Raw genomic sequence first — 27123 nt, 5'->3', positions numbered from 1 at the left:
ACTATTATTCTGACATTTCACGTTCTTAAAATAAAGTAGTGACCCTAACTGGCCGAAGACAGGGAATTCTTACTAGGATTAAATATCATGGAATTGTGAAAAACTGAGTTTAAATGTATTTGCCTCAGGTGTATGTAAACTTCCGACTTCAACTGTACATACATTTTAGGACAATCAATGTTGGAGTGAAATTGACTAAATACAGTAGAATAAAATGCAGTATATACATATGAGATGAGTAAAGCAGTATGTAAACATCATTAAAGAGGCCAGTGATTCCATGTCTTTGTATATAGTGCAGCTGCCTTTAAGGTGCAGGGTTGAGTAGCCGGGTCCAAGTTTAGTAGGGGATGAAATAACCACATATCACAGGTATAGACCTTTCTTTGAAATGGCCGCTCTCAGCAGTGTGTGTGTGTGTGTGTGTGTGTGTGTGTGTGTGTGTGTGTGTGTGTGTGTGTGTGTGCGCGCATCTTTGTGCATGTGGTATGTGTCTGTGTGTGCGTGTGTGTATTTTTATCCGTCAAATATGTGTCGTAAGATCTTTCTTTCTTCAACATCAGATTTGTAACTTTTCTGTTTACACTATCCTTACTTTAGCCTGAGATGTGGTAGGTCCAAAGCTATATTCCTGCTTCATGTAGGTGAACAGATATTAGCATATAGTAAACAACATAGTATATATTTTTTTATTAGGGGTAGATTTAATATTGCGGATAGACTGTTGCTTCCATCAATGTAACGGTCTGTGTCACTTCCAATCCTTCATATATTTTTTTGCCAGTTCTTGCTGCGAGATGTTACCCCACTCTTCCACCAAGGCACCTGCAAGTTCCCAGACATTTCTGGGGGGAATGGCCCTAGCCCACACCCTCCGATCCAACAGGTCCCAGACGTGCTCAATGGGATTGAGATCCGGGCTCTTCGTTGGCCATGGGAAGAACACTGACATTCCTGTCTTGCTGGATATCACGCACAGAATGAGCAGTATGGCTGGTGGCATTGTCATGCTGGAGGGTCATGTCAGGATGAACCTGCAGGAAGGGTACCACATGAGGGAGGATGATGTCTTCCCTGTAACGCACAGCGTTGAGATTGCCTGCAATGACAAGAAGCTCAGTCCGATGATGCTGTGACCCTCCACCTCCAAGTCGATCCCACTCCAGAGTACAGGCCTCGGTGTAACGCTCATTCCTTGTGTAACGATAAACGTTGTTGCCGGTGATGTCTGGTGAGGACCTGCCTCACAACAGGCCTGCAAGCCCTCAGCCGCTTTCAGCCTATTGCGGACAGTCTGAGCACTGATGGAGGGATTGTGCATTCCTGGTGTAACCCGGGCAGTTATTGTTGCCATCCTGTACCTGTCCCACAGGTGTGATGTTCGGATGTACCGATTCTGTGCAGGTGTTGTTACACGTGGTCTGCCACGACCAGCTCTCCGCCCTGTCACCCTGTAGCTCTGGCTTAGGCGTCTCACAGTGCGGACATGCAATTTATTGCCCTGGCCACATCTGCAGTCCTCATGCCTCCTTCCAGTATGACTAAGGCACGTTCACGCAAATGAGCAGGGACCCTGGGCATCTTTCTTTTGGTGTTTTTCAGAGTCAGTAGAAGGCCTCTTTTAGTGTCCTAAATTTTCATAATTGTGACCCTAATTTCCTACCGTCTGTAAGCTGTTCATGTCTTAACGACCGTTCCACAGGTGCATGTTCATTGTTGAACAAGCATGGGAAACTGTGTTTAAACCCTTTCCAGTGATCTGTGAAGTTATTTGGATTTTTATGGCCAAAAGAACACAGACACTGGACAGAGGAACTCTGCTTAGAAGCCCAGCATCCCGGAGTCGCCTCTTCACTGTTGACGTTGAGACTGGTGTTTTGCAGGTACTATTTTATAAAGCTGCTAGTTGAGGACATGTGAGGAGTCTGTTTCTCAATCTAGACACTCTAATGTACTTGTCCTCTTGCTCAGTTGTGCACTGGGGCCTCCCACCCCTGGCATGGAATAGCCTTCATTTCTCTGAACAAGAATAGACTGACGAGTTTCAGAAGAAAGGTCTTTGTTTCTGGCCATTTTGAGGCTGAAATTGAACACACAAATGCTGATGCTCCAGATACTCAACTAGTCTAATTAAGGCTAGTTTTATTGCTTCTTTAATCAGAACAACAGTTTTCAGCTGTGCAAACATAATTCCAAAAGGGTTTTCTAATGATCAAGTAGCCTTTTAAATAAACTTGGATAAGCTAACACAACATGCCATTGGAACGCAGGAGTGATGGTTGCTGATAATGGGCCTCTGTAAATATTCCATAAAAAAATGAATCTGCCATTTCCAGCTACAATAGCCATTTACAACATTAACAATGTCTACACTGTATTTCTGATCAACTTGATGTTATTTTAATGACAAAAATGTGCTTTTCTTTCAAAAACAAGGACATTTCTAAGTGACCCCAAACTCTTGAACGGTAGTGTATATATACAATATACGTACACACACACACACACACACACCTTAAAAAAATATATTTCCTTTATTACCGTCCAACCTCACCACCCCTCCTCCAATTAAGGTATTAAGTTAACATCTCTGAAAAAAATAATCTAGAGTCATCTCTTTACACGACAAACGTATATTTCCTGGGACTAGTATGTGTCATCAAAGTAATGTAGTGTAAAGAGGCCTGTATGTGTGTCTCTCTCACAGTACCTGTCCATAGGCAAACACCGTAGCGTTGTATCCGTCGAAACAGCCCTCGATGAGTTTGTGGACGCAGGCAGCATAGATCTGCTGCTGGGCTGAGTCGATGTCGAACACAAAGTCGTACGTGAAGGCCTTGTCTTTACCCAGCAACATCTGGGGCTCCCCGGGCGTGACCAACGTACACACGTGACAGCCCTCAATCTTCTCCTTCGCCATCTGGGGACGGATCCTTCAAACACAGGAGAGAAGAGAGACATGGGGTCAACGGGGGGTTAAAACAGTGGTCATCATGGTCAAGCTACAGTTAAAAGTTTCAAACGTTGTTCCAAAACAATCAGGGATTCAAACTGCTGAGGGCTCAAAAAGATGACACTTCTTTTTCTGCACTGAAACATGCAAAAGAAAATCCCTGCTAGGGGTAAATGCAGGTTTGAACTAATTCAACAACAAAGAATATGATCTGCATGATCAGTCTGTGTGTGTAAAATAAAAAATGGTTAACGTGAACCTAACTCACAGCTACAAAATGTGAAGAAAGCAATCCAATGTTATTTCTTGCCTAGACTTTACTGCAAATGACACTCAAGTTTTGGGAGAAAAAAAACAATACACTGATATTGCAGTTAGCCATTACATCCTTTATAATAGAACGCTTGTGACCACACACTAAATATTGCACTTAAAGTAGAAAAACATGCTAAAGTAGAAACAGGCATTCTGTTTTTGCTCTACAGTGGCCACTATAGTAGACATCGATCAAGTGCACAAGGCTACATGTTTGCAAAAATAGTGTTCAGAGTAAAACATGTAATAATCCCCCCTCACTCACATAAGTGGTATAGGAAAGTTCAACATAAAAGCAATATCTTTGGGCTACACTGCACATTATTACATTGTACACTTTCTGCCTGTGGACATCTGTTCTACAATGTGCCAGCAGAGCATGATACCTTTGTTAGCATAATTGATCTCTTTCAGGCAGAGAGTAACACCTGGCACACCCCTTTTTATCCACTGTATTGAAAAGTGAGAAAGGGGGGAAAGTGTGTGGTGTTCCTTTCACCTCTATTGGCATCCAGCTAAAGTATTGCTCCAAAGTATTCCTCCAAAGTATTGCTCCAAAGTATTGCTCCAAAGTATTGATTGAATCCAGTATTGCTCCAAACCCACATCACTCGTTCGCTTACAGTCATTTGTGATTCAAAGCCCCCCCCCCCCCCCCCCAATGAAATGGTAAGATGTTGGTACTTTGTTATATAAAACACATTTGGGAGCATTCCAACAAGCTATTACTGAAGATGAGCCTAAAAAAAATAGATGAAGAACTTGAACTGAACTAGATAATGTGGAGTGCAGATCATTAGCTAATCATTTTAAATCTGGTCAAATCCATGGCCAGGCAAAATCAGTAGTGTATCTCCCCCACTAACCTCCTAACCCCCCTTCGGGAGGTAATCCCCCCCCCGCCCCCCCTCCCCCCACACACACACAGAAACTCCCCCCTATAGAGATAAGCCCCCCCACTTGAGACCACACCAGTGTCTCTCTCCCATGTTCTATCCATATGAGCAGCTGCACACATTTCAATTCACACATGTGCCCACATACACACACACACACACACACACACACACACACACACACACACACACACACACACACACACACACACACACACACCTTCCCCCAGTGCTGACTGCAGCAGTTTGTTGAGACTGAGGGCTCAGAAGAGTGGCCTACAGACCTGCATTAGGGAGAGAGGATTAGAAAGTACAGTACCAGTCAAAATGAATCATAGGGAACCGTTCGGTATTTAGAATAATAGTGAAGAGTGTGCAGAGCTGTCATCAAGGCAAAGGGTGGCTACTTTGAAGAATCGCAAATATAAAATCCATTTTGATTTGTTCAACCCTTTTTTGGTTGTTACATGATTCCATATGTGTGCGAATAACAATGCAGACAACAGTAAAAATTAAGAAAAACCCTGGAATGAGTAGGTGTGTCCAAACGTTTGACTGGTACTCTAGTTGCATTAACAAACATTAAAATACACACCACATTCAAAAACACTACCTCCAATATATGTACATACATTAGCAGGCCTATTGGGAAGAACTCTTGAGAAGACAAAGAGGAAGCTGCACAATCAGAGACTGAACAGCGCGGCTCTTACGGCCATGCTGCCATTGGAACCCATCCTGTGTCTTTCTAGAGTATCTCGTTCTGAAACAGTATCTGGTTGAGTTTGAAGCCGACTACACAAAGTACTGCATGGATGTAGATGTGTTACCGTCATCACAACGTAATAGAAACCCAGGAGCGTTGGTGATGCAGCTGTGGACGTGAATGGACTGAGGGTCGTTCATTCTCCTCTCCTTGCGTTCTCTCTCGCTCACGTTATTTTTCCAGTTATCTCTCTCCTTCCATCTCTGTCCCTCTCCTCCTGCTTTTATCTGCCCTTGGAGACACCCATCTGATAATACTCAGAACATTCTGCGGTACTTACTGAGCACTCAACCATAATGGATTTGGATTTGGTTGTAAAAGGATAATATTTTTAATTAACTTCTGAAAGTCAAAGCAGCAGTAGGTCAGAGAACACAACAGACATGACACTGGAGAGTTTAGTCACTAGACCAGACACACCCCTATTCTCTCTCCATTCCATCTCTCATGAATGACTGCATCTCTCTCTCTCTCTCCATTCCATCTCTCCTGGATGACTGCATCTCTCTCTCTCTCTCCATTCCATCTCTCCTGTATGACTGCATCTCTGTCTCTCAATTCCATCTCTCCTGTATGACTGCATCTCTGTCTCTCTCTCCATTCCATCTCTCCTGTATGACTGCATCTCTGTCTCTCTCTCCATTCCATCTCTCCTGTATGACTGCATCTCTCTCTCTCTCTCCATTCCATCTCTCCTGTATGACTGCATCTCTGTCTCTCCATTCCATCTCTCCTGTATGACTGCATCTCTCTCTCCATTTCATCTCCCCTGTATGACTGCATCTCTCTCCATTCCATCTCTCCTGTATGACTGCATCTCTCTCTCTCTCTCCATTCCATCTCTCCTGTATGACTGCATCTCTGTCTCTCCATTCCATCTCTCCTCTATGACTGCATCTCTGTCTCTCCATTCCATCTCTCCTGTATGACTGCATCTCTGTCTCTCCATTCCATCTCTCCTGTAGGACTGCATCTCTCTCTCTCTCCATTCCATCTCTCCTGTATGACTGCATCTCTGTCTCTCCATTCCATCTCTCCTCTATGACTGCATCTCTGTCTCTCCATTCCATCTCTCCTGTATGACTGCATCTCTGTCTCTCCATTCCATCTCTCCTGTAGGACTGCATCTCTCTCTCTCTCCATTCCATCTCTCCTGTATGACTGCATCTCTGTCTCTCCATTCCATCTCTCCTGTATGACTGCATCTCTGTCTCTCCATTCCATCTCTCCTGTATGACTGCATCTCTGTCTCTCCATTCCATCTCTCCTGTATGACTGCATCTCTCTCTCCATTCCATCTCTCCTCTATGACTGCATCTCTGTCTCTCCATTCCATCTCTCCTGTATGACTGCATCTCTGTCTCTCCATTCCATCTCTCCTGTGACTGACTGCATGACTCATCTCTCTCCATTCCATCTCTCCTGTATGACTGCATCTCTCTCTCTCTCCATTCCATCTCTCCTGTAGGACTGCATCTCTCTGTCTCTCCATTCCATCTCTCCTGTATGACTGCATCGCTCTCTCCATTCCATCTCTCCTGTATGACTGCATCTCTGTCTCTCCATTCCATCTCTCCTGTATGACTGCATCTCTCTCTCCATTCCATCTCTCCTGTATGACTGCATCTCTCTCTCTCTCCATTCCATCTCTCCTGTATGACTGCATCTCTGTCTCTCCATTCCATCTCTCCTGTATGACTGCATCTCTGTCTCTCCATTCCATCTCTCCTGTATGACTGCATCTCTGTCTCTCCATTCCATCTCTCCTGTATGACTGCATCTCTCTCTCTCCATTCCATCTCTCCTGTATGACTGCATCTCTGTCTCTCCATTCCATCTCTCCTGTATGACTGCATCTCTGTCTCTCCATTCCATCTCTCCTGTATGACTGCATCTCTGTCTCTCCATTCCATCTCTCCTGTATGACTGCATCTCTCTCTCTCCATTCCATCTCTCCTGTATGACTGCATCTCTGTCTCTCCATTCCATCTCTCCTGTATGACTGCATCTCTGTCTCTCCATTCCATCTCTCCTGTATGACTGCATCTCTGTCTCTCCATTCCATCTCTCCTGTATGACTGCATCTCTGTCTCTCCATTCCATCTCTCCTGTATGACTGCATCTCTCTCTCTCCATTCCATCTCTCCTGTATGACTGCATCTCTGTCTCTCCATTCCATCTCTCCTGTATGACTGCATCTCTGTCTCTCCATTCCATCTCTCCTGTATGACTGCATCTCTGTCTCTCCATTCCATCTCTCCTGTATGACTGCATCTCTGTCTCTCCATTCCATCTCTCCTGTATGACTGCATCTCTCTCTCTCCATTCCATCTCTCCTGTATGACTGCATCTCTGTCTCTCCATTCCATCTCTCCTGTATGACTGCATCTCTGTCTCTCCATTCCATCTCTCCTGTATGACTGCATCTCTGTCTCTCCATTCCATCTCTCCTGTATGACTGCATCTCTCTCTCTCCATTCCATCTCTCCTGTATGACTGCATCTCTGTCTCTCCATTCCATCTCTCCTGTATGACTGCATCTCTCTCTCCATTCCATCTCTCCTGTATGACTGCATCTCTGTCTCTCCATTCCATCTCTCCTGTATGACTGCATCTCTCTCTCCATTCCATCTCTCCTCTATGACTGCATCTCTGTCTCTCCATTCCATCTCTCCTGTATGACTGCATCTCTGTCTCTCCATTCCATCTCTCCTGTAGGACTGCATCTCTCTCTCTCTCCATTCCATCTCTCCTGTATGACTGCATCTATCTCTCTCTCCATTCCATCTCTCCTGTATGACTGCATCTCTGTCTCTCCATTCCATCTCTCCTGTAGGACTGCATCTCTCTCTCTCTCCATTCCATCTCTCCTGTATGACTGCATCTCTGTCTCTCCATTCCATCTCTCCTGTATGACTGCATCTCTGTCTCTCCATTCCATCTCTCCTGTAGGACTGCATCTCTCTCTCTCTCCATTCCATCTCTCCTGTATGACTGCATCTGTCTCTCCATTCCATCTCTCCTGTATGACTGCATCTCTGTCTCTCCATTCCATCTCTCCTGTATGACTGCATCTCTGTCTCCATTCCATCTCTCCTGTATGACTGCATGACTCATGTCTCTCCATTCCATCTCTCCTGTATGACTGCATCTCTCTCTCCATTCCATCTCTCCTGTATGACTGCATCGCTCTCTCCATTCCATCTCTCCTGTATGACTGCATCTCTCTCCATTCCATCTCTCCTGTATGACTGCATCTCTCTCTCCATTCCATCTCTCCTGTATGACTGCATCTCTGTCTCTCCATTCCATCTCTCCTGTATGACTGCATCTCTGTCTCTCCATTCCATCTCTCCTGTATGACTGCATCTCTGTCTCCATTCCATCTCTCCTGTATGACTGCATCTCTCTCTCCATTCCATCTCTCCTGTATGACTGCATCTCTCTCTCCATTCCATCTCTCCTGTATGACTGCATCTCTGTCTCTCCATTCCATCTCTCCTGTATGACTGCATCTCTGTCTCTCCATTCCATCTCTCCTGTATGACTGCATCTCTCCTCTCTCTCCATTCCATCTCTCCCATTATGACTGCATCTCTGTCTCTCCATTCCATCTCTCCTGTATGACTGCATCTCTCTCTCCATTCCATCTCTCCTGTATGACTGCATCTCTGTCTCTCCATTCCATCTCTCCTGTATGACTGCATCTCTCTCTCCATTCCATCTCTCCTGTATGACTGCATCTCTGTCTCTCCATTCCATCTCTCCTGTATGACTGCATCTCTGTCTCTCCATTCCATCTCTCCTGTAGGACTGCATCTCTCTCTCTCTCCATTCCATCTCTCCTGTATGACTGCATCTCTCTCTCTCCATTCCATCTCTCCTGTATGACTGCATCTCTGTCTCTCCATTCCATCTCTCCTGTATGACTGCATCTCTGTCTCTCCATTCCATCTCTCCTGTATGACTGCATCTCTGTCTCTCCATTCCATCTCTCCTGTATGACTGCATCTCTGTCTCTCCATTCCATCTCTCCTGTATGACTGCATCTCTCTCTCTCTCTCTCTCTCCATTCCATCTCTCCTGTATGAATGCATCTCTCTGTCTCTCCATTCCATCTCTCCTGTATGACTGCATCTCTGTCTCTCCATTCCATCTCTCCTGTATGACTGCATCTCTGTCTCTCCATTCCATCTCTCCTGTATGACTGCATCTCTCTCTCCATTCCATCTCTCCTGTATGACTGCATCGCTCTCTCTCCACCTCTCTCTCCATTCCATCTCTCCTGTATGACTGCATCTCCATCTCTCTCCATTCCATCTCTCCTGTATGACTGCATCTCTGTCTCTCCATTCCATCTCTCCTGTATGACTGCATCTCTCTCTCCATTCCATCTCTCCTGTATGACTGCATCTCTCTCTCTCTCCATTCCATCTCTCCTGTATGACTGCATCTCTCTCTCTCCATTCCATCTCTCCTGTATGACTGCATCTCTGTCTCTCCATTCCATCTCTCCTGTATGACTGCATCTCTCTCTCTCCATTCCATCTCTCCTGTATGACTGCATCTCTCTCTCTCCATTCCATCTCTCCTGTATGACTGCATCTCTCTCTCTCTCTATTCCATCTCTCCTGTATGACTGCATCTCTCTCTCCATTCCATCTCTCCTGTATGACTGCATCTCTCTCTCCATTCCATCTCTCCTGTATGACTGCATCTCTCCATTCCATCTCTCCTGTATGACTTCCATCCATTCCATCTCCTGTATGACTGCATCTCTCTCTCTCTCCATTCCATCTCTCCTGTATGACTGCATCTCTGTCTCTCCATTCCATCTCTCCTGTATGACTGCATCTCTGTCTCTCCATTCCATCTCTCCTGTATGACTGCATCTCTGTCTCTCCATTCCATCTCTCCTGTATGACTGCATCTCTCTCTCTCCATTCCATCTCTCCTGTATGACTGCATCTCTCTCTCTCCATTCCATCTCTCCTGTATGACTGCATCTCTCTCTCTCCATTCCATCTCTCCTGTATGACTGCATCTCTGTCTCTCCATTCCATCTCTCCTGTATGACTGCATCTCTGTCTCTCCATTCCATCTCTCCTGTATGACTGCATCTCTCTCTCTCTCCATTCCATCTCTCCTGTATGACTGCATCTCTGTCTCTCCATTCCATCTCTCCTGTATGACTGCATCTCTCTCTCCATTCCATCTCTCCTGTATGACTGCATCTCTGTCTCTCCATTCCATCTCTCCTGTAGGACTGCATCTCTCTCTCTCTCCATTCCATCTCTCCTGTATGACTGCATCTCTCTCTCTCTCTCTCTCCATTCCATCTCTCCTGTATGAATGCATCTCTCTCTCTCTCCATTCCATCTCCCCTGTATGACTGCATCTCTGTCTCTCCATTCCATCTCTCCTGTATGACTGCATCTCTGTCTCTCCATTCCATCTCTCCTGTAGGACTGCATCTCTCTCTCTCTCCATTCCATCTCTCCTGTATGACTGCAACTCTCTCTCTCTCCATTCCATCTCTCCTGTATGACTGCATCTCTCTCTCTCCATTCCATTTCTCCTGTATGACTGCATCTCTCTCTCTCCATTCCATTTCTCCTGTATGACTGCATCTCTCTCTCTCCATTCCATGTCTCCTGTATGACTGCATCTCTGTCTCTCCATTCCATCTCTCCTGTATGACTGCATCTCTCTCTCTCCATTCCATCTCTCCTGTATGACTGCATCTCTCTCTCTCTCTCCATTACATCTCTCCTGTATGACTGCATCTCTCTCTCTCTCCATTTCATCGCTCCTGTATGACTGCATCTCTCTCTCTCTCCATTCCATCTCTCATGTATGACTACATCTCTCTCTCTCTCTCTCTCCATTCCATCTCCCCTGTATGACTGCATCTCTCTCTCTCTCTCTCTCCATTACATCTCTCCTGTATGACTGCATCTCTCTCTCTCTCCATTTCATCGCTCCTGTATGACTGCATCTCTCTCTCTCCATTCCATCTCTCTCTCTCTCTCTCCATTACATCTCTCCTGTATGACTGCATCATTTCTCTCTCCAGAAAATCGCTCCTGAATAGTAAATATTTTTTTTCTCTCCATTTCCATGTTGTCATGTATGACTACATAGTGGGGGAAGATAAATATTCTCTATTTCCATCTTCCTGTATGACTGCATCTCTCTCAATTCCATCTCCCCTGTATGACTGCAACCTCTTGTCTCTCCATTCCATCTCTCCTGTATGACTGCATCTCTCTCTCTCCATTCCATCTCTCATGTATGACTGCATCTCTGTCTCTCTCCATTCCATGTGCTCCTGTATGACTGCATCTCTCTCTGAAAAAATCTCTTCCATCTCTTTTGTATGGACTGCATCTCTTTCTCTCCATTCCATCTCCCCTGTATGACTGCATCTCTCTCTCCATTCCATCTCTCCTGTATGACTGCATCTCTCTCGGAAGGAGAAAGTTATTTTCTATTTTTAAGTGAATCTCTCTATTCCATCTCTCCTGTATGACTGCATCTCTCTCTCCATTCCATCTCCCCTGTATGACTGTATCTCTCTCTCTCTCCATTCCATCTCTCCTGTATGACTGCATCTCTCTCTCTCTCCATTCCATCTCTCCTGTATGACTGCATCTCTCTCTCTCCATTCCATCTCTCCTGTATGACTGCATCTCTGGATTTATGGCATGGGAAACATGAGAAGGAACACATTTTACGTAAACCAAAGAAAATAGAAATGAATAGTAAATATTTTTTTTAAAGTTAGACATTTCAAGTGTTGTGCAAATAGTTGTAGTACAAATAGTGGGGGAAGATAAATATTGGTGGTATTTACAATGTTATTTGTGTTCCACTGGTTGCCCTTTTCTCATGACAACTGTCCACAAAAGTTACTCAGCGTTGTCCAGAGAAACCTATTGTAACACTCCAGAGGGGTGCATGGTTAATTCACGTTAATGAATTCATTTTGAGAGATGGTGGATATGGAGTTTTAACCTCATGGGAAGTGGACATAAGGATGAATGGACTTTGGTCCAGAAGAATGGAAAAATTGTGCAAAATGAGTGTGAGAAAGCTTTGGGTAAAGTCAAATCAGTGAAGATCGTGAAAAAATGGGCTAGTTCTGATATCTTGTTTTTTGGTTGATGGATAATATCCATCATGCTTTGAGCTACGGGGCAGGGCACCTGCCAAGGGAGTCTCGGAGGATGTTGACACTGCTCTATTAACGGAAATTCCAGGAGTGGTTGATGCACGGAGGATGATTCATGTGGTTAATAGCCGGAAGGAGAAAAGTTATTTTCTAATGTGGAGTCTCTCCCTACTCGAGTACAGCTGGAATATGCGTACTATCAAATCCAAATCAAATTGTATTTGTCACGTGCGCCGAATACAACAGGTGTAGGTAGACCTTACAGTGAAATGCTTACTTACAAGCCCTTAACCAACAACACAGTTTAAGGGCTTGTAAATAAGCATTTCACTGTAAGGTCTACACCAGTTGTATTCGGCGCACGTGACAAATACAATTTGATTTGGTTTGACAGTACATATATTCCAGCTGCACTCCTGTTAGAGCTTTTGCAAACCAGCATGTACTATGTTTGGACATATAAGTGTCTGCAGATGGGAGAAGCTGAGATGTGGGATGTGTGGGAAAGACCACTATAAAGGAGATTTCGCAATATGTTGTACAAGACACTGGCCAAGGAGAAAAACGATGTAATTTCTGCGTCTTTCTGAAGAGCTTCATGGAGTACTGTCTCCTGCGGTCCCACCCTTTCAGGCCCCAGAGCCTGAGCAGGGAATTTGAGTGCTTGAAGAACTGAAGGAGTGGGAATGTACATATGTTTGTTAATCATTTTTTTGTAGTGTATGGGGATTCATGTTAATTTTCCCTTCACTGCAGGGAATGCATTTTTCTTTTGTAAATGTTTAACCCCCGTCCAGTTGGTGGCGACACCTCACCTTTTGAGTGTAGTTCGCCATTAAACCCAAAGAAGAAGTAGGCAACGCGCATTCCCCCTATCTGTGCATGTCCGTTGCTTGCAGCAGTGGCGGCTGGTGGGAGGATCTATAGGAGGACAGGCTCAGTGTAATGACTGGAAGGGAATAAATGGAACGGTATCAAGCACATGGAAACCACGTTTGACTCCGTTCCATTTCAATGTGCCCATTCCTCCTACAGCTCCTCCCACCAGCCTCCTCTGGCCTTTTTGCTTGATCCTGGTTTGGTGGATAATTCCACTTTCATAACGAGGAGACCAAGGTAGCTGTTAGTGAGAACACTGAACAAATTATACAAAACAACAAAACGAATGTGAAGCTATATATATATATATATATATAATGAGTGCTGACATGCAACCAACCATAGACAATACAAAAACTAAACCAACCACCCTTGTCACACCCTGACCTAACCAAAATAATAAAGAAAACAAAGATAACTAAGGTCAGGGCGTGAAACACACACACGTTTTGTTCATCCATCCTCGTGGGGACCTAATATTAATTTCCATTCAATATTTTCCTTAAACCTTAATCTCTAACACTAAACCTAAACCTCTTAGCCTAATTCTAACCCAAACCCTAAACCTCTTACCGTAATTCTAACCCTAACTCCTAACCCTGAACCTAAACATCTTACCCTAATTCTAACCCTAACTCCTAACCCTAATCCTAAACCTGTACCCTAATTGTAACCCTAACTCCTAACCCTAACCCTTTACCCTAATTGTAACCCTAACTCCTAACCCTAACCCTTTACCCTAATTGTAACCCTAACTCCTAACCCTAACCCTTTACCCTATTTGTAACCCTAACCTTAAACCTAACCCCTAAACTTAAAATAGCCTTTGTCTTCATGGGGACGTGGGAAATGTCCCCACGAGGGAAGAAGAACCAACCCACGATCACACACAAACTCTGATCCCCGGACAGGAAATGCCACACCCCTAAATAATCAACACTCAAGCACATCTTACCATGACTGAATGCTCAGGGGTCTAGTAAAACTGACACCCCTTATACAACACACACAAACACACACAGGGCTCAGCTGGACCCGTGTAACAGTGTCAGCTCACACTGCTGCTCCAGTCGAGAGGCCTGACCCATAACATTGATTACTACTGCAAATGTCACACAGACAAACAAGCACACACCCGAAGGTATGCTCTTCAGCTAATATAATAACCTTTGATTTAAGAAAATAAAATAAAAATAAGATTAACTGTGAGGGAAACTGTGAGAAAGATAATTCAATCTCTGTCTATCCTATCTGAGTCATGATGTGGATGCCTGATATAGACTAACTAATCCATCTATCTCTTCATCTAGTGAGTTTATATCCCCAAGCCAACACCACTCTGGCACTCAACAAACTGTATGGGGCCATAAACAAACAAGAAACCGCTCACCCAAAGGCAGTGTTTCTGGTGGGTGGAGACTTTTTACGCGGGGAGACTTAAAACCATCCTACCTCACTTCTACCAACAAGTCTCCTGTGCCACTAAGGGAGATAAAACTCTACACCACTTTTATTCTACTCACAGAAACACATACAAGGCCCTCCCTCGGCCCCCCTTCTGCAAATCTGACCACGACTCCTGCTTCCTGTTAACAAACAAAACAAAAGCTCAAAACAGATGAGTACCAGTCATGCCCTCAATACAGAAGCGGTCAGATGAAGCAGACGCAAAGCTACAAGACTGTTTTGCTAGCACAGACTGGGATATGTTCCGGGATACATCTGATAGTATGAAGGCATTTACCACGACAGTCACAGGCTTCATCAATAAGTGTATAGAATATGTAGTCCCCACAGTGACTATAAGAACGTATCCAAACCAAAAACCATGGATTACAGGCAACATCCACTCTGGGATAAAGGCTAGAGCTACCGCTTAGGAATGGGACACGGACTATTAAAAGAAAGCACACTACGGGCCCTCAAAAAGTTCTACAGCTGCACCATCGAGAGCATCTCGACTGACTGCATCACCGACGTATTGCTTCCAGACAAACTAAACACCTTCTTTGCCCGCTTTGAGGACATTACAGTGCAACCGATGCGGCCCGCTAACAAGGACTACGTGAGTAAGACATTTAAATGTGTTAACCCTCGCAAGGCTGCCAGCCCAGACGGCATCCCTAGCAGCGTCCTCAGAGCATGTGCAGACCAGCCGGCTGGTGTGTTTAAGGACATATTCAATCTCTCCCTATCCCAGTCTGTTGACCCCACATGCTTCAATATGGTCACCATTGTTTCTGTACCCAAGAAGGCAAAGATAACTGAACATAATGCCTATCGCCTCGTAGCACTCACTTCTGTCATCATGAAGTGCTTTGAGAGACTCGTCAAGGATCATATCACCTCCACTTTACCTGCCACCATAGACCCACTTCAGTTTGCATACTGCCCAAACAGGTCCACAGATGATGCAATTGCCATCACACTGCCCTATCCCTTCTGGACAAGAGGAATACCTATGCAAGAATGCTGTTAATTGACTACAGCTCAGCATTCAACACTATAGTACCCTCGAAGCTCATCAAGCTGGAGGCCCTGGATCTCAACCCCACCCTGTGCAATTAGGTCCTGGACTTTGACGGGCCGCCCCCCAGGTGGTGAAGGTAGGAAACAACATCTCCACTTCGCTGATCCTCAACACTGGGGCCCCACAAGGGTTCGTGCTCAGCCCCCTCCTGTACCCATGACTGCTTGGCCATGCACGCCTCCAACGCAATCATCAAGTTTAATAACGACACAACTTTAGTGGGCTTGATTACCAACAACGACGGGGAGGTGGTGAGGGCACTGTGTGGTGTCAGGAAAACAACCTCTCACTCAATGTCAACAAAACAAAGGAGATAGTCGTAGACTTCAGGAAACAGCAGAGGGAGAATCCCCCTATCCACATCAACGGGACAGCAGTGGAGAAGGTGGAAAGTCGGAAGTTTACATACACTTAGGTTGGAGTCATTAAAACTAGTTTTTCAACCACTCCACAAATTTCTTGTTAACAAACTATAGTTTTGGCAGGTCGATTAGGACATCTACTTTGTGCATGACACAAGTACTTTTCCATCAATTATTTACAGACAGATTATTTCACTTATAATTCACTATATCACAATTCCAGTGGGTCAGAAGTTTACATACACTAAGTTGACTGTGCCTTTAAACAGCTTGGAAAATTGCTTTAGAAGCTTCTGTTAGGCTAATTGACATAATTTGAGGTGTACCTGTGGATGTATTTCAAGGCCAACCTTCAAACTCAGTGCCTCTTTGCTTGACATCAAGGCAAAATCAAAAGAAATCAGCCAAGACCTCAGAAAGAAATTGTAGACCACAAGTCTGGCTCATCCTTGGGAGCAATTTCCAAACGCCTGAAGGTACCACATTCATCTGTACAAACAATAGTATGCAAGTATAAACACCATGGGACCACGCAGCCATCATACCGCTCAGGAAGGAGACGCGTTCTGTCTCCTTGAGATGAACGTACTTTGGTGCGAAAAGTGCAAATCAATCCCACAACAATAGCAAAGGACCTTGTGAAGATGCTGGAGGAAACAGGTCCAAAAATATCTATATCCACAGTAAAACGAGACCTACAGTGGGAAGAACAAGTATTTGATAACCTGCAATATCGGCAGTGTTTCCTACTTACAAAGCATGTAGAGGTCTGTAATTTTTAATCATAGGTACACTTCAACTGTGAGAGACGGAATCTAAAACAAAAATCCAGAAAATTATATTTTATGATTTTTATGTAATTACTTTGCATTTTATTCTGTGACGTAAGTATTTGATCGCCTACCAACCAGTAAGAATTCCAGCTCTCACAGACCTGTTAGTTTTTCTTTAAGAAGCCCTCCTGTTCTCCACTCATTACCTGTATTAACTGCACCTGTTTGAACTCGTTATCTGTATAAAAGACACCAGTCCACAACTCAATCAAACAGACTCCAACCTCTCCACAATTGCCAAGACCAGAGAGCTGTGTAAGGACATAAGGGATAAAATTGCACACCTGCACAAGGCTGGGATAGGCTACGGGACAATAGGCAAGCAGCTTGGTGAGAAGGCAACAACTGTTGGCACAATTATTAGAAAACGGAAGAAGTTCAAGATGATGGTCAATCACCCTCGGTCTGGGGGTCCATGCAAGATCTCACCTCATTGGGCATCAATGATCATGAGGAAGGTGAGGGATCAGCCCAGAATTACACGGCAGGACCTGGTCAATGACCTGAAGAGTGCTGGGACCACAGTCTCAAAGAAAACCATTAGTAACACAATACGCCGTCATGGATTAAAATCCTACAGCGCACGCAAGGTCCCCCTGCTCAAGCCAACGCATGTCCAGGCCCGTCTGAAGTTTGCCAATGACTATCTGGATGATCCAGAGGAGGAATGGAAGAAGGTCATGTGGTCTGATGAGACAAAAATAGAGCCTTTTGGTCTAAACTCCACTTGCCGTGTTTGGAGGAAGAAGGATGAGTACAACACCATTCCAACTGTGAAGCATGGAGGTGGAAACATCATTCTTTGGGGATGCTTTTCTGCAAAGAGGACAGGACGACTGCACCGTATTGAGGGGAGGATGGATGGGGCCATGTATCGCGAGATCTTGGCCAACAACCCCCTTCCCTCAGTAAGAGCATTGAAGATGGGTCTTGGCTGGGTCTTCCAGCATGACAACAACCTGAAACACACAGCCAGGGCAACAAAGGAGTGGCTCCGTAAGAAGCATCTCAAGGTCCTGGAGTGGCCTAGCCAGTCTCCAGACCTGAACCCAATAGAAAATCTTTGGAGGGAGCTGAAAGTCCGTATTGCCCAGCGACAGCCCTGAAACCTGAAGGATCTGGAGAAGGTCTGTATGGAGGAGTGGGACAAAATCCCTGCTGCAGTGTGTGCAAACCTGGTCTAGAACTACAGGAAACGTATGATCTCTGTAATTGCAAACAAAGGTTTCTGTAGCAAATATTAAGTTCTGCTTTTCTGATGTATCAAATACTTATGTCATGCAATAAAATGCAAATTAATTACTTAAAAATCATACAATGTGATTTTCTGGATTTTTGTTATAGATTCCGTCTCCCACAGTTGAAGTGTACCAATGCTAAAAATTACAGACATCTACGTGCTTTGTAAATAGGAAAACCTGCAAAATCGGCAGTGTCAAATACTTGTTCTCCCCATTGTATATACCTTATTATTATATATCCTGATGCCTAGTCACTTTACCCTGTCTTGAAGTACATATCTACCTCAAATACCTCTTCACATTGATCTGGTACTGGTACTCCCTGCATATAGCTCCATTCTTATGAATTTTATGTTATTCTTCTTGTGTTACTATTTTATTTTTCAACTCTGCATTGTTGGGGAGGTCTCGTAAAGTTTACACCAGATGTATTTGGAGCATGTGACAAAATTTGATTAGATTTATATAGAAGAATGTTTAAACAACCACAGAGCCTCATCTCTCTCCAACACCACAGTAGGACGAGGACACACTTAGAAACTGATCCAAGGTCAGTTTTGATTTCCCTCCCTTAATAATTATGGTTGGGATTTGGCAGGTGTTGCCTAAAGGCAACTTCTACCCCAAACACCCACTAGTCTGCATTCATTACCCAGTGATTTGTTAAACTAAAATCCCAGCTGACACACGTCGAGGGATTTTGGAACGCATTACAAACTAGCTGTGGGGGGATTCTCCTATCAGTATAATTATCAAAACGCGCACACACACACAGCGTTATCTAAAACCCCTAAAATCCTCTCTAATCCCCCAATCGAGAAGATGAATCATCATCAAGTAATGGGTTTAGGGCTGAGATGAGACAAACACTAAATCTAAACTCATATAAAACAGTTTGAGCCCATGCATAAGGAGTCTGAGTGCAACTGCGTCAGAACGTTTAGTCAGTTACTCCTCAGCTCCACCGCGCAGAAGGGAATATGAGGGCAACTGTGAACCATGTGTGTCGTCCATTTGCCATTGTGGTTCAAATCAAATCTAATTGTGGACTACAACAGGTGTACCTTCCAGTGAAATGCTTACTTACGAGCCCCTAACCAACAATGCATTTTCCAAAGAATACGGATAAGAATAAGAGAATAAGAAATAAAAGGGTTCTGCCAGTAGCACTTCTGTTTCCACTGTGTGGAAGGCAACTGTGAGCCATGTGGGTCCCTTGTCATTGTGTAGTAATGTCAGTAGGTAACGTCACTGATAACTTAAAATGGTGGTCACATATAATCACCTCTAGTTGTCCTGATCAGAGAGACATATGAGGATGGTCAACCACATCCTCTACAGGACTGGGCAGGACAAGGTCAACAAGCACACACACACACACCGTGGCAAGCAGTTGTTATATTCACAAACAACAACATTTATTAAATCAGGGTATTTACCATAAGAGAGTGTGTGTGTGTGTGCGTGCGTGCATGCAATGTCCTGCATGTCCTCTTTAAAAACAGCCAATGACTCCTAACTACATTGGTATAGAGACTGTCTGTCGGCAACGATGGAACGGGGCCAAGCCTAACACAACGACACAGTGTCGACCACTGGATCAAGCCAGAGTGCACAAGACACAACCAGTGAAGACTTCAGAGGACAAACTACTGACTGAAAGAAAGGGGAGGGAGAGAGAGCAAGTCAAACGAGGGCCACTGGTTTCATCAGTTCTCTCTTCCGTTGTCAGAACTCCAAACTGTTTCGAGTCAACAGTCAAAGGGTCAGGAAGGTTCTGTTTCCCTAGCAACAGAACCCACTCGTGAGGCCCTACGACTGGACAGCCCTGGCCAAATATGCAAATGTCCCAGCCATAGCACAGTCTATCATGACTCCGGTCTGACACGCAAACCCAGACAGCTAGCAAATCACAAGGCAGCATTCAGCGTTTAGATCAAGGATGCCAAGTCCATCTCAATCGAGCCCAAAGTTGTAGTAAAGTCAGCATTGTGCCAACAGCAGTGTGTGGGGAGTCTGTTTGCCAACAGGAGTGTGTGCCATCTTTGCCAACACTTGTGTGTGTGTGTGTGTGTGTGTGTGTGTGTGTGTGTGTGTGTGTGTGTGTGTGTGTGTGTGTGTGTGTGTGTGTGTGTGTGTGTGTGTGTGTGTGTGTGTGTGTGTGTGTGTGAATGCTCACGTTAACCCGAGCCATCATAAAAGTAAGCTCATTCACTCTCAATAAGTAAAGACAGTGAGCTGGAATCAGTCCTCATTGAAAACCTTATTTCCATACTGTAAAACTGCTCCATAAAGTCTGATTTAAGACTCAAATACGCCCACTTCTGTGAACCAGCGGAAAGAGTAGAATGAAGAGAGAGAGAGAGAGATGGAGAGAGAGGGAAGACATGCCTGTCTTAATCCTATACCCTTCACCTGTGAACACCCTATAGAAAACTCTCCCTTTCCATCTTCTCCTGAGGAGTCCTTGTTTTCTTTTACAGTCAATCCATCACAGACAGTGACAGGAAAACAGTGCTCTTTTCTCCCTTCACCTCCTCTTGTCCACTACTCCCGGTCCCTCTCTACTCCCTCCCTCTCTTCTCCTCTCTCTCCCTCCTTAACCTCTCTCCTCCTCCTTCTCCTCCACTCTTGCTCTCTCCCCCCGGGGCCAGTAAAACAGATCAGTAGGTCATAAGAGGGGTGGAGAAAAAGAGGAGGGGTGGAAGGGAAGAGGAGAGGAAATAGGCCCATTTCCCCTTACCGTATGTGTAATAACAGAAGCCGACTGGACGATCTCTGTCACTCAATATCGGTCTGTGTCCACTGGTACAATGCAGTCAGCCTCGGTGGCTTATCACCAGGCAATGCACTAATCTTCTCTATATTATACGGCCCCTTCTCTTACTGCCCACACCATGACAGACAAACACACATATCGGTTTTCTCTTGTACACTTGTCCAATGGAAATTACTTCAATGGAGGTGAGGAGAGGTGAACGGCAAGGAACAGACAATTCCCCACCTCTAGCCTGGCACGGTGTCGGTGTGGCCCACATTGGCTTTCACTAGGGCCACCAAAAGAGAGAGGGAGAGCCAGAGGGAGGAAAGGAGAGCGAGAGAGATAAGCCTCATCCACTCTCAAGGCGTCCGCATGCTTCCCAGCCCAAAACCGTTTGGAAAAGTTTGTGTTGTCCGGGCACACACAAAACAATTATTGAGGCAATGCCGAAGTTTTACGCCCCTTCGTCTGTGATTGGTCAACAGTAAGGATTTTTCAATAATGTCTTTGTTGTCATTCAACGAGAGACGACTTGTTTTCATGCACATGTTTTCATTGAGAAATACTGCACCAAACATCTTAGTTCGATGTAACATTGCGCGACTAAGATCTCCTCTGCAAAAATATCAAAATTAATGACAGATTTTTTTTGTTATTTTTAATTATTTCTGACTATTTTGAGGAAGTGTATACTGGCTAAGGCATCTCAAAATGAAGATATTTAAGGGAGTACGCCAGCATACTCATTCGGTTCGGTTAGCCGAATTCGTCTAGGCACCAGCCGAACTGAAGCATGCTGTCGCCTTTACTTGCTCGCTTGCCATCCTCTCCAACTATCCCTCACTCCTTCACGGTCTCGGTCTGTCTCTGTGTCCCTCTCTGTGTCCCTTGCCCCAACCAGGGCTCGAACCAGGGCCCTTCTGAACACGTCGACAAGTCACCCACAAAAGCCGCAGCTCTTGCAGAGCAAGGGAAACTACTTCCAAGGTCTCCGAGCGAGTGACGTCACCGATGAAATGTTTTGTCTGTGTGCAGGCGTATGTGTGTGAGTGAGTGAGTGAGTGAGTGAGTGAGTGAGTGAGTGAGTGAGTGAGTGAGTGAGTGAGTGAGTGAGTGAGTGAGTGAGTGAGTGAGAGAGAGAGAGGCATGCAGTTTCTTTGCATGCAGATAAAGAGAATTTGTATACTTTATCTGTGGACAACAGCCTCTCTCTTAGAGGAAGTCGCAACTCTCCTTTTCACTAACACACAGACACACACACACACGTGCACACACACACACGTGCTGGTAGAGGCACAGAGGGAGGGAGTTAAGAGTCATGTTACAGGATAGTTAATATCCCCCCAGTGTCATCTTTCTCTCATTAATAACTACTCAGTAGATGGAGAGTTGTGGTGCCTGTCATCCTGTTTTGGCATGGTGCCCATTTGGGACAGTAAGTGTCTCACTGAGCCAGTAGTGAGTTCTGGCTCCATCTTAACTAGTGACAGAGGGAAAAAATGTATACAGTTACATATCACAATATTATTTACAGTTGAAGTCGGGGGTTTACATACACTTAGGTTGGAGTCATTATTAAAACTCGTTTTGCAACCACTCCACAAATTTCTTGTTAACATACTATAGTTTTGGCAAGTCGGTTAGGACATATTCTTTGTGCATGACACAAGTCATTTTTCCAACAACTGTTTACAGACAGATTATTTCACTTATAATTCACTGTATCACAATTCCAGTGGTTCAGATGTTTACATACACTAAGTTGACTGTGCCTTTAAATAGCTTGAAATATTCCAGAAAATGATGTCATGTCTTTAGAAGCTTCTGATAGGCTAATTGACATAATTTGAGTCAATTGAAGGTGCACCTGTGGATGTATTTCAAGGTCTACCTTCAAACTCAGTGCCGCTTTGCTTGACATCATGTGTAAATCAAAATAAATCAGCCTCCACAAGTCTGGTTCTTCCTTGGGAGCAATTTCTAAAAGACTAAAGGTACCACGTTAATCTGAACAAATAATAGTACGCAGTTATAAACACCATGGGACCACGCAAGCATCATACCGCTCAGGAAGGAGACGCGTTCTGTTTCCTAGAGATGAAGGTACTTTGGTGCGAAAATCAATCCCAGAACAACAGCAAAGGACATTGTGAAGATGCTGGAGGAAACTGGTACAAAAGTATCTATATCCCCCGTAAAACGAGTCCAATATCGACCTAACTTGAAAGGCCACTCAGCAAGGAGCGGCCTTTGCCACTGCTCCAAAACCGTCATAAAAAAGCCAGACTACGGTTTGCAACTGCACATGGGGACAAAGATTGTACTTTATGGAAAAATGTCCTCTGGTCTGACGTAACAAAAATATAACTATTTGGCCACAATGACCATCATTATGTTTGGAGGAAAAGGGGGAAGGCTTGCAAGCCGAAGAACACCATCCCAACCGTGAAGCACGAGGGTGGTAGCATCATGTTGTGGGGGTGCTTTGCTGCAGGAGGGACTGGTGCACTTCACAAAATAGATGGCACCATGACTGTACATATAGAAAATTGTGAGAGACGTAAGACATATCGTATCGTGATCGTATCATATTGTGAGGCCCCCTGGCAATTCCCAGCCCTAATCTTAATTCAGACAGTCTGATGGCATCAATACATCATTAACAAGTCAGGTAGGATCAGGAAGCCATCAGTACATTGGTGCTACTGAGGAGATGTGGCTTGATTACCTAACCTGTGACATTGCATAGCAACCCACCTGACCCTCTCAATCCATCTGCTCTATAACTCTGTGTCGCTCTGTCTTGCTCCCTCTCTCGCTCTTCCACCCTTTCTAATCTGAGTCAGTAACTCTGTTTAGTTGTGATGGGGGTAAAAATACATACAGTTACATATCAGGATATTATTTTTGAAGATCTCCAGTATTTTTCGCTCATAGCTTGTTCTCCATCTTAAAAAAAAATCGGAAGTAAATTTGTTTTCAGAACTTTTATTTCCACAACTGATCAATACTCGTTCTCATGGCTCTCTCTTTGTCCCTCTGCAGCAGAAATATGCTGAGCAATATGTTTGGAACATCGAATCGCAATAAAATCACAGTATCAAATTGCAATACACGTAGAATTGTGAGAATCGCAATACATGTCGTATCGCCACCGAAGTATCATGATAATATCATATCGTGAGTTCCCTGGCAATACCCAGCCCTTCTAGTTTAGTCATCATCATTGGGATGGAATCACATTAGGATTAGCCTGGGCTGACACAAACAGAACACACACACAAACAGAACACACACACACACACACAGAGAGAGAGAGACACCACTCCAGCACTTAAAATCCCCAGGCATTTCAGTATAATGAGCTTTGAATGGATGGGAATAGAGTCAAAACAAACAAAATCTATTTATTTCATCCGGAGTGATTTACACAATCGTTGTATTTTTTATTTTTTTAAGATTTTGAATTCGACAACCAACCAAAGGAAAGTATTTCCACCGTTGTTGTTGTTATTGTGATTTCCCCAACTAGCCCTTTAAACTGTTTAGTTTGTAACGTTATTATCAAACTGCACAGAGAACTGCAGTAGTGGTGTACGCCATTTAAAAGAAAACAAAATGACAGTCAGCATCACTCCATCAAGGGAAATATATTTTTTCTAGCAAAGTAATCTACATCTATTTCAGGATGTTGTGTATCCCTGGAAATAAATCAGAATTCATGTAAACATTACAGTTTCGAGAACATAGCTTATCTTCTGGCACAAGGACACGGGGTCAGTTGAGCCGCCTACAAACGTCTGTACCGAATTAAAATATTACCACTACTTTTTTAAATACCTTTATTTCCCCAAACACAATTCAACACAATCGCAAATCACTTTTATGTCTTTTAATCATTTGAAGCATATGTTAACACAGGCTTAACACCTAACAAACACTTTGAACTTTTTAAACTCTTAACAAAATAGACCGGGTCCTGGTGTTACCTCATATCCCAGCAATAATGCCTGTGTTAAAAGCATGCTATCACAGAACACAACGAGAAGACTTGATAAGAAAAGTGAACATGGGATCCTCTGTCTGTCAAAACTGCTTTGTCACGCTAGCTTCACCTGATATGATGGAGTACTTGATAGTCTACTTAGAAACTCTGTAGTGATGCACCTTTGAAAAGTCTCTCTCTAAGAAGGAGAATAATAACTGAATTCATTAAGCCTCCATCAGATGTTTGGATGAAAAGGCCCGAGAGTTGACTTGTCCCGGTTGGTGGTTCGTGTATTCTCATGGTGGGAGCTGAGGGCATATCAGTAACAGTGCGAAGGGATGAAACCGAAGAAGCCTTCAGTAGATAGATCACAATAGAAGCAGGACAGAACACTGACTGGTTGACTATAGAGGTCATTGTAACATTCATACCACACATGAACAGGAAGGAAGGACGGTTTCAGGTTCGGCAACAACAACAAAAAAAGATTTGCTCTTACCCTAAGGTGTAGAAAAGTTCCTGTTCGCCCTGCCTTCTAATCGACATACCATCAGCCTCAAATTATCCATCGTATTACTCAAACTGTCTATGGTAAACAGATGGACGGACAGAGAGAGACAGACGGTCATAGGGAGCCCCCAAATATCCCGTGGAGAAAGCTGGCTACCTGTATTCAACATAGCACCAGAGAGGCCGGCTAGGGAGACCGGCTAGAACTGCAACAGACAGACTGGCAGCCCAGCTTGCCATGGACAGGACAGACCCTTATTCATAGAAGTGTAATTGATAGAATGTTTATAGTGGTTCTATTAGAGCATGTAAGAGGGACCACAGCTGGGAGGCGGAGAAGGTGACGAAGGTCGGTGTGGAGAGGGACGCAAGTGTAGGTAACAGAGAGGGACAGGTGCATGTGGGGGACAGGGATGCAATTGGGAGTTACAAGGGGAGGAGGTATGGGCACAGAATGTGTTGGGGACTCAGGGGTACACATGGGGACAGGTGCAAGAGTCATGTGAGGAAATAGGGGCATAGTAGTAGAGCAGGGGAGATACAACACGGGGGTACATGCGATAGATAGAAAATGGGGCAGTAGGTCAGGGGCAATTGGACAGTTGGGGGGGAGGGGGCAGAATGAGGTAAAATGGCTCAATTGGGGGTTTATTTATTCATTACATTTTTTTATTTAACCTTTCACTAGGCAAGTCAATTTTTAAAAAGAGGGTAGTAGAGAAGAAGAGGGGAGGAGAGAGTAAGACACAGAGGGGACATTTAGGATGACCATCTGGTACGGGGGAGCACCCTGGAGAGGTGACCTGCTGTCTCGTCTGCCACCATGGCACACTGCTGCCCCGTCTGCCCACTGCACCACAGACCTGCCAACGACATTATTGGGTCAGTAGCCCCAGCCCATTCTTGGTATAGATAGAGAATATGCAGTGTGATGACACTGGGCTGTGGCTGTGCAAGGCTGTGCTGGGCTGGATAGGTTTGCACTTCTATCAGAGCATTTCGCTATGGAGTCCCCTTCTTAGGGGTTGGGTTGTCTAGGACTTTCTGTCAATATCCACAATATCAGAACTGCTTTATAGCCATACAGTCTGTGTTTTTCTACTGTACTCCACCCATGACTTTGATTAAATGGAAGTTTATTCACACACACCAGTCACTCTGATAGATACATGGCACTGCAATCTACAAAAGACTGACTTATGAACCGCACACAAGAACCGATGCACTACACCACACTACACACACACACACACGTCAGTCACTCTGGTAGATTAGACTGCCATGCATCTATCAAAAGACTGACTTATGAACCGACACACACACACACACACACACACACACACACACACACACACACACACACACACACACACACACAGTCCTGTGGGTCATTGTCCTGTTGAAAAACAAATGACAGCCCCACTAAGCGCAAACCAGATGGGATGGCGTATCTCTGCAGAGTGTTGTGGTAGCCATGCTGGTTAAGTGTGCCTTGAATTCTAAATAAATCCAACTGTCACCAGCAAAGCACCCCCACACCATCACACCTCCTCGTCCATGCTTCACGGGGGGAACCACACCTGTAGAGATCATCCGTTCACCTAATCTTCGTCTCACAACGACACAACATCTGGAATCAAAAATATCAAATTTGGACTCACCAGACCAAAGGACAGATTTCCACTCATCTAATGTCCATTGCTTGTGTTTCTTAGCACAAGAAATCTCCTCTTGTTATTGGTGTTCTTTAGTACCTCTGCAGCAGAGGTAACTCTCATTCCTGTGGCGCTCCTCATGACAGCCAGTTTCATCATTGCACTTGATGGTTTTTGCGACTGCACATTTTCCGCATTGACTGACCTTCATGTCTTAAAGTAATGCTTATTTGCGCTGTTCTTGCCATAACATGGACTTG

At 44.5% G+C, this 27123-nt stretch overlaps 1 protein-coding gene across 1 annotated transcript in view; it reads right to left on the bottom strand.

Annotated features, from left to right (window-relative positions):
- The window catches only part of LOC135542310 (kinesin-like protein KIF21B), a 112958-nt gene that overhangs the window by 50681 nt on the left and 35154 nt on the right, over window positions 1-27123 (bottom strand). The window contains 1 exon segment of the mRNA XM_064969188.1: window positions 2711-2933. Within this exon segment, the coding sequence (XP_064825260.1) occupies window positions 2711-2933 (223 nt within the window).

Source organism: Oncorhynchus masou, chromosome 6 (assembly GCF_036934945.1).
Source record: "Oncorhynchus masou masou isolate Uvic2021 chromosome 6, UVic_Omas_1.1, whole genome shotgun sequence".
Classification (NCBI taxonomy): domain Eukaryota; kingdom Metazoa; phylum Chordata; class Actinopteri; order Salmoniformes; family Salmonidae; genus Oncorhynchus; species Oncorhynchus masou.
Note: the sequence above shows the minus strand (reverse complement) of the source record. Positions and strands in the feature narration are given on the sequence as shown.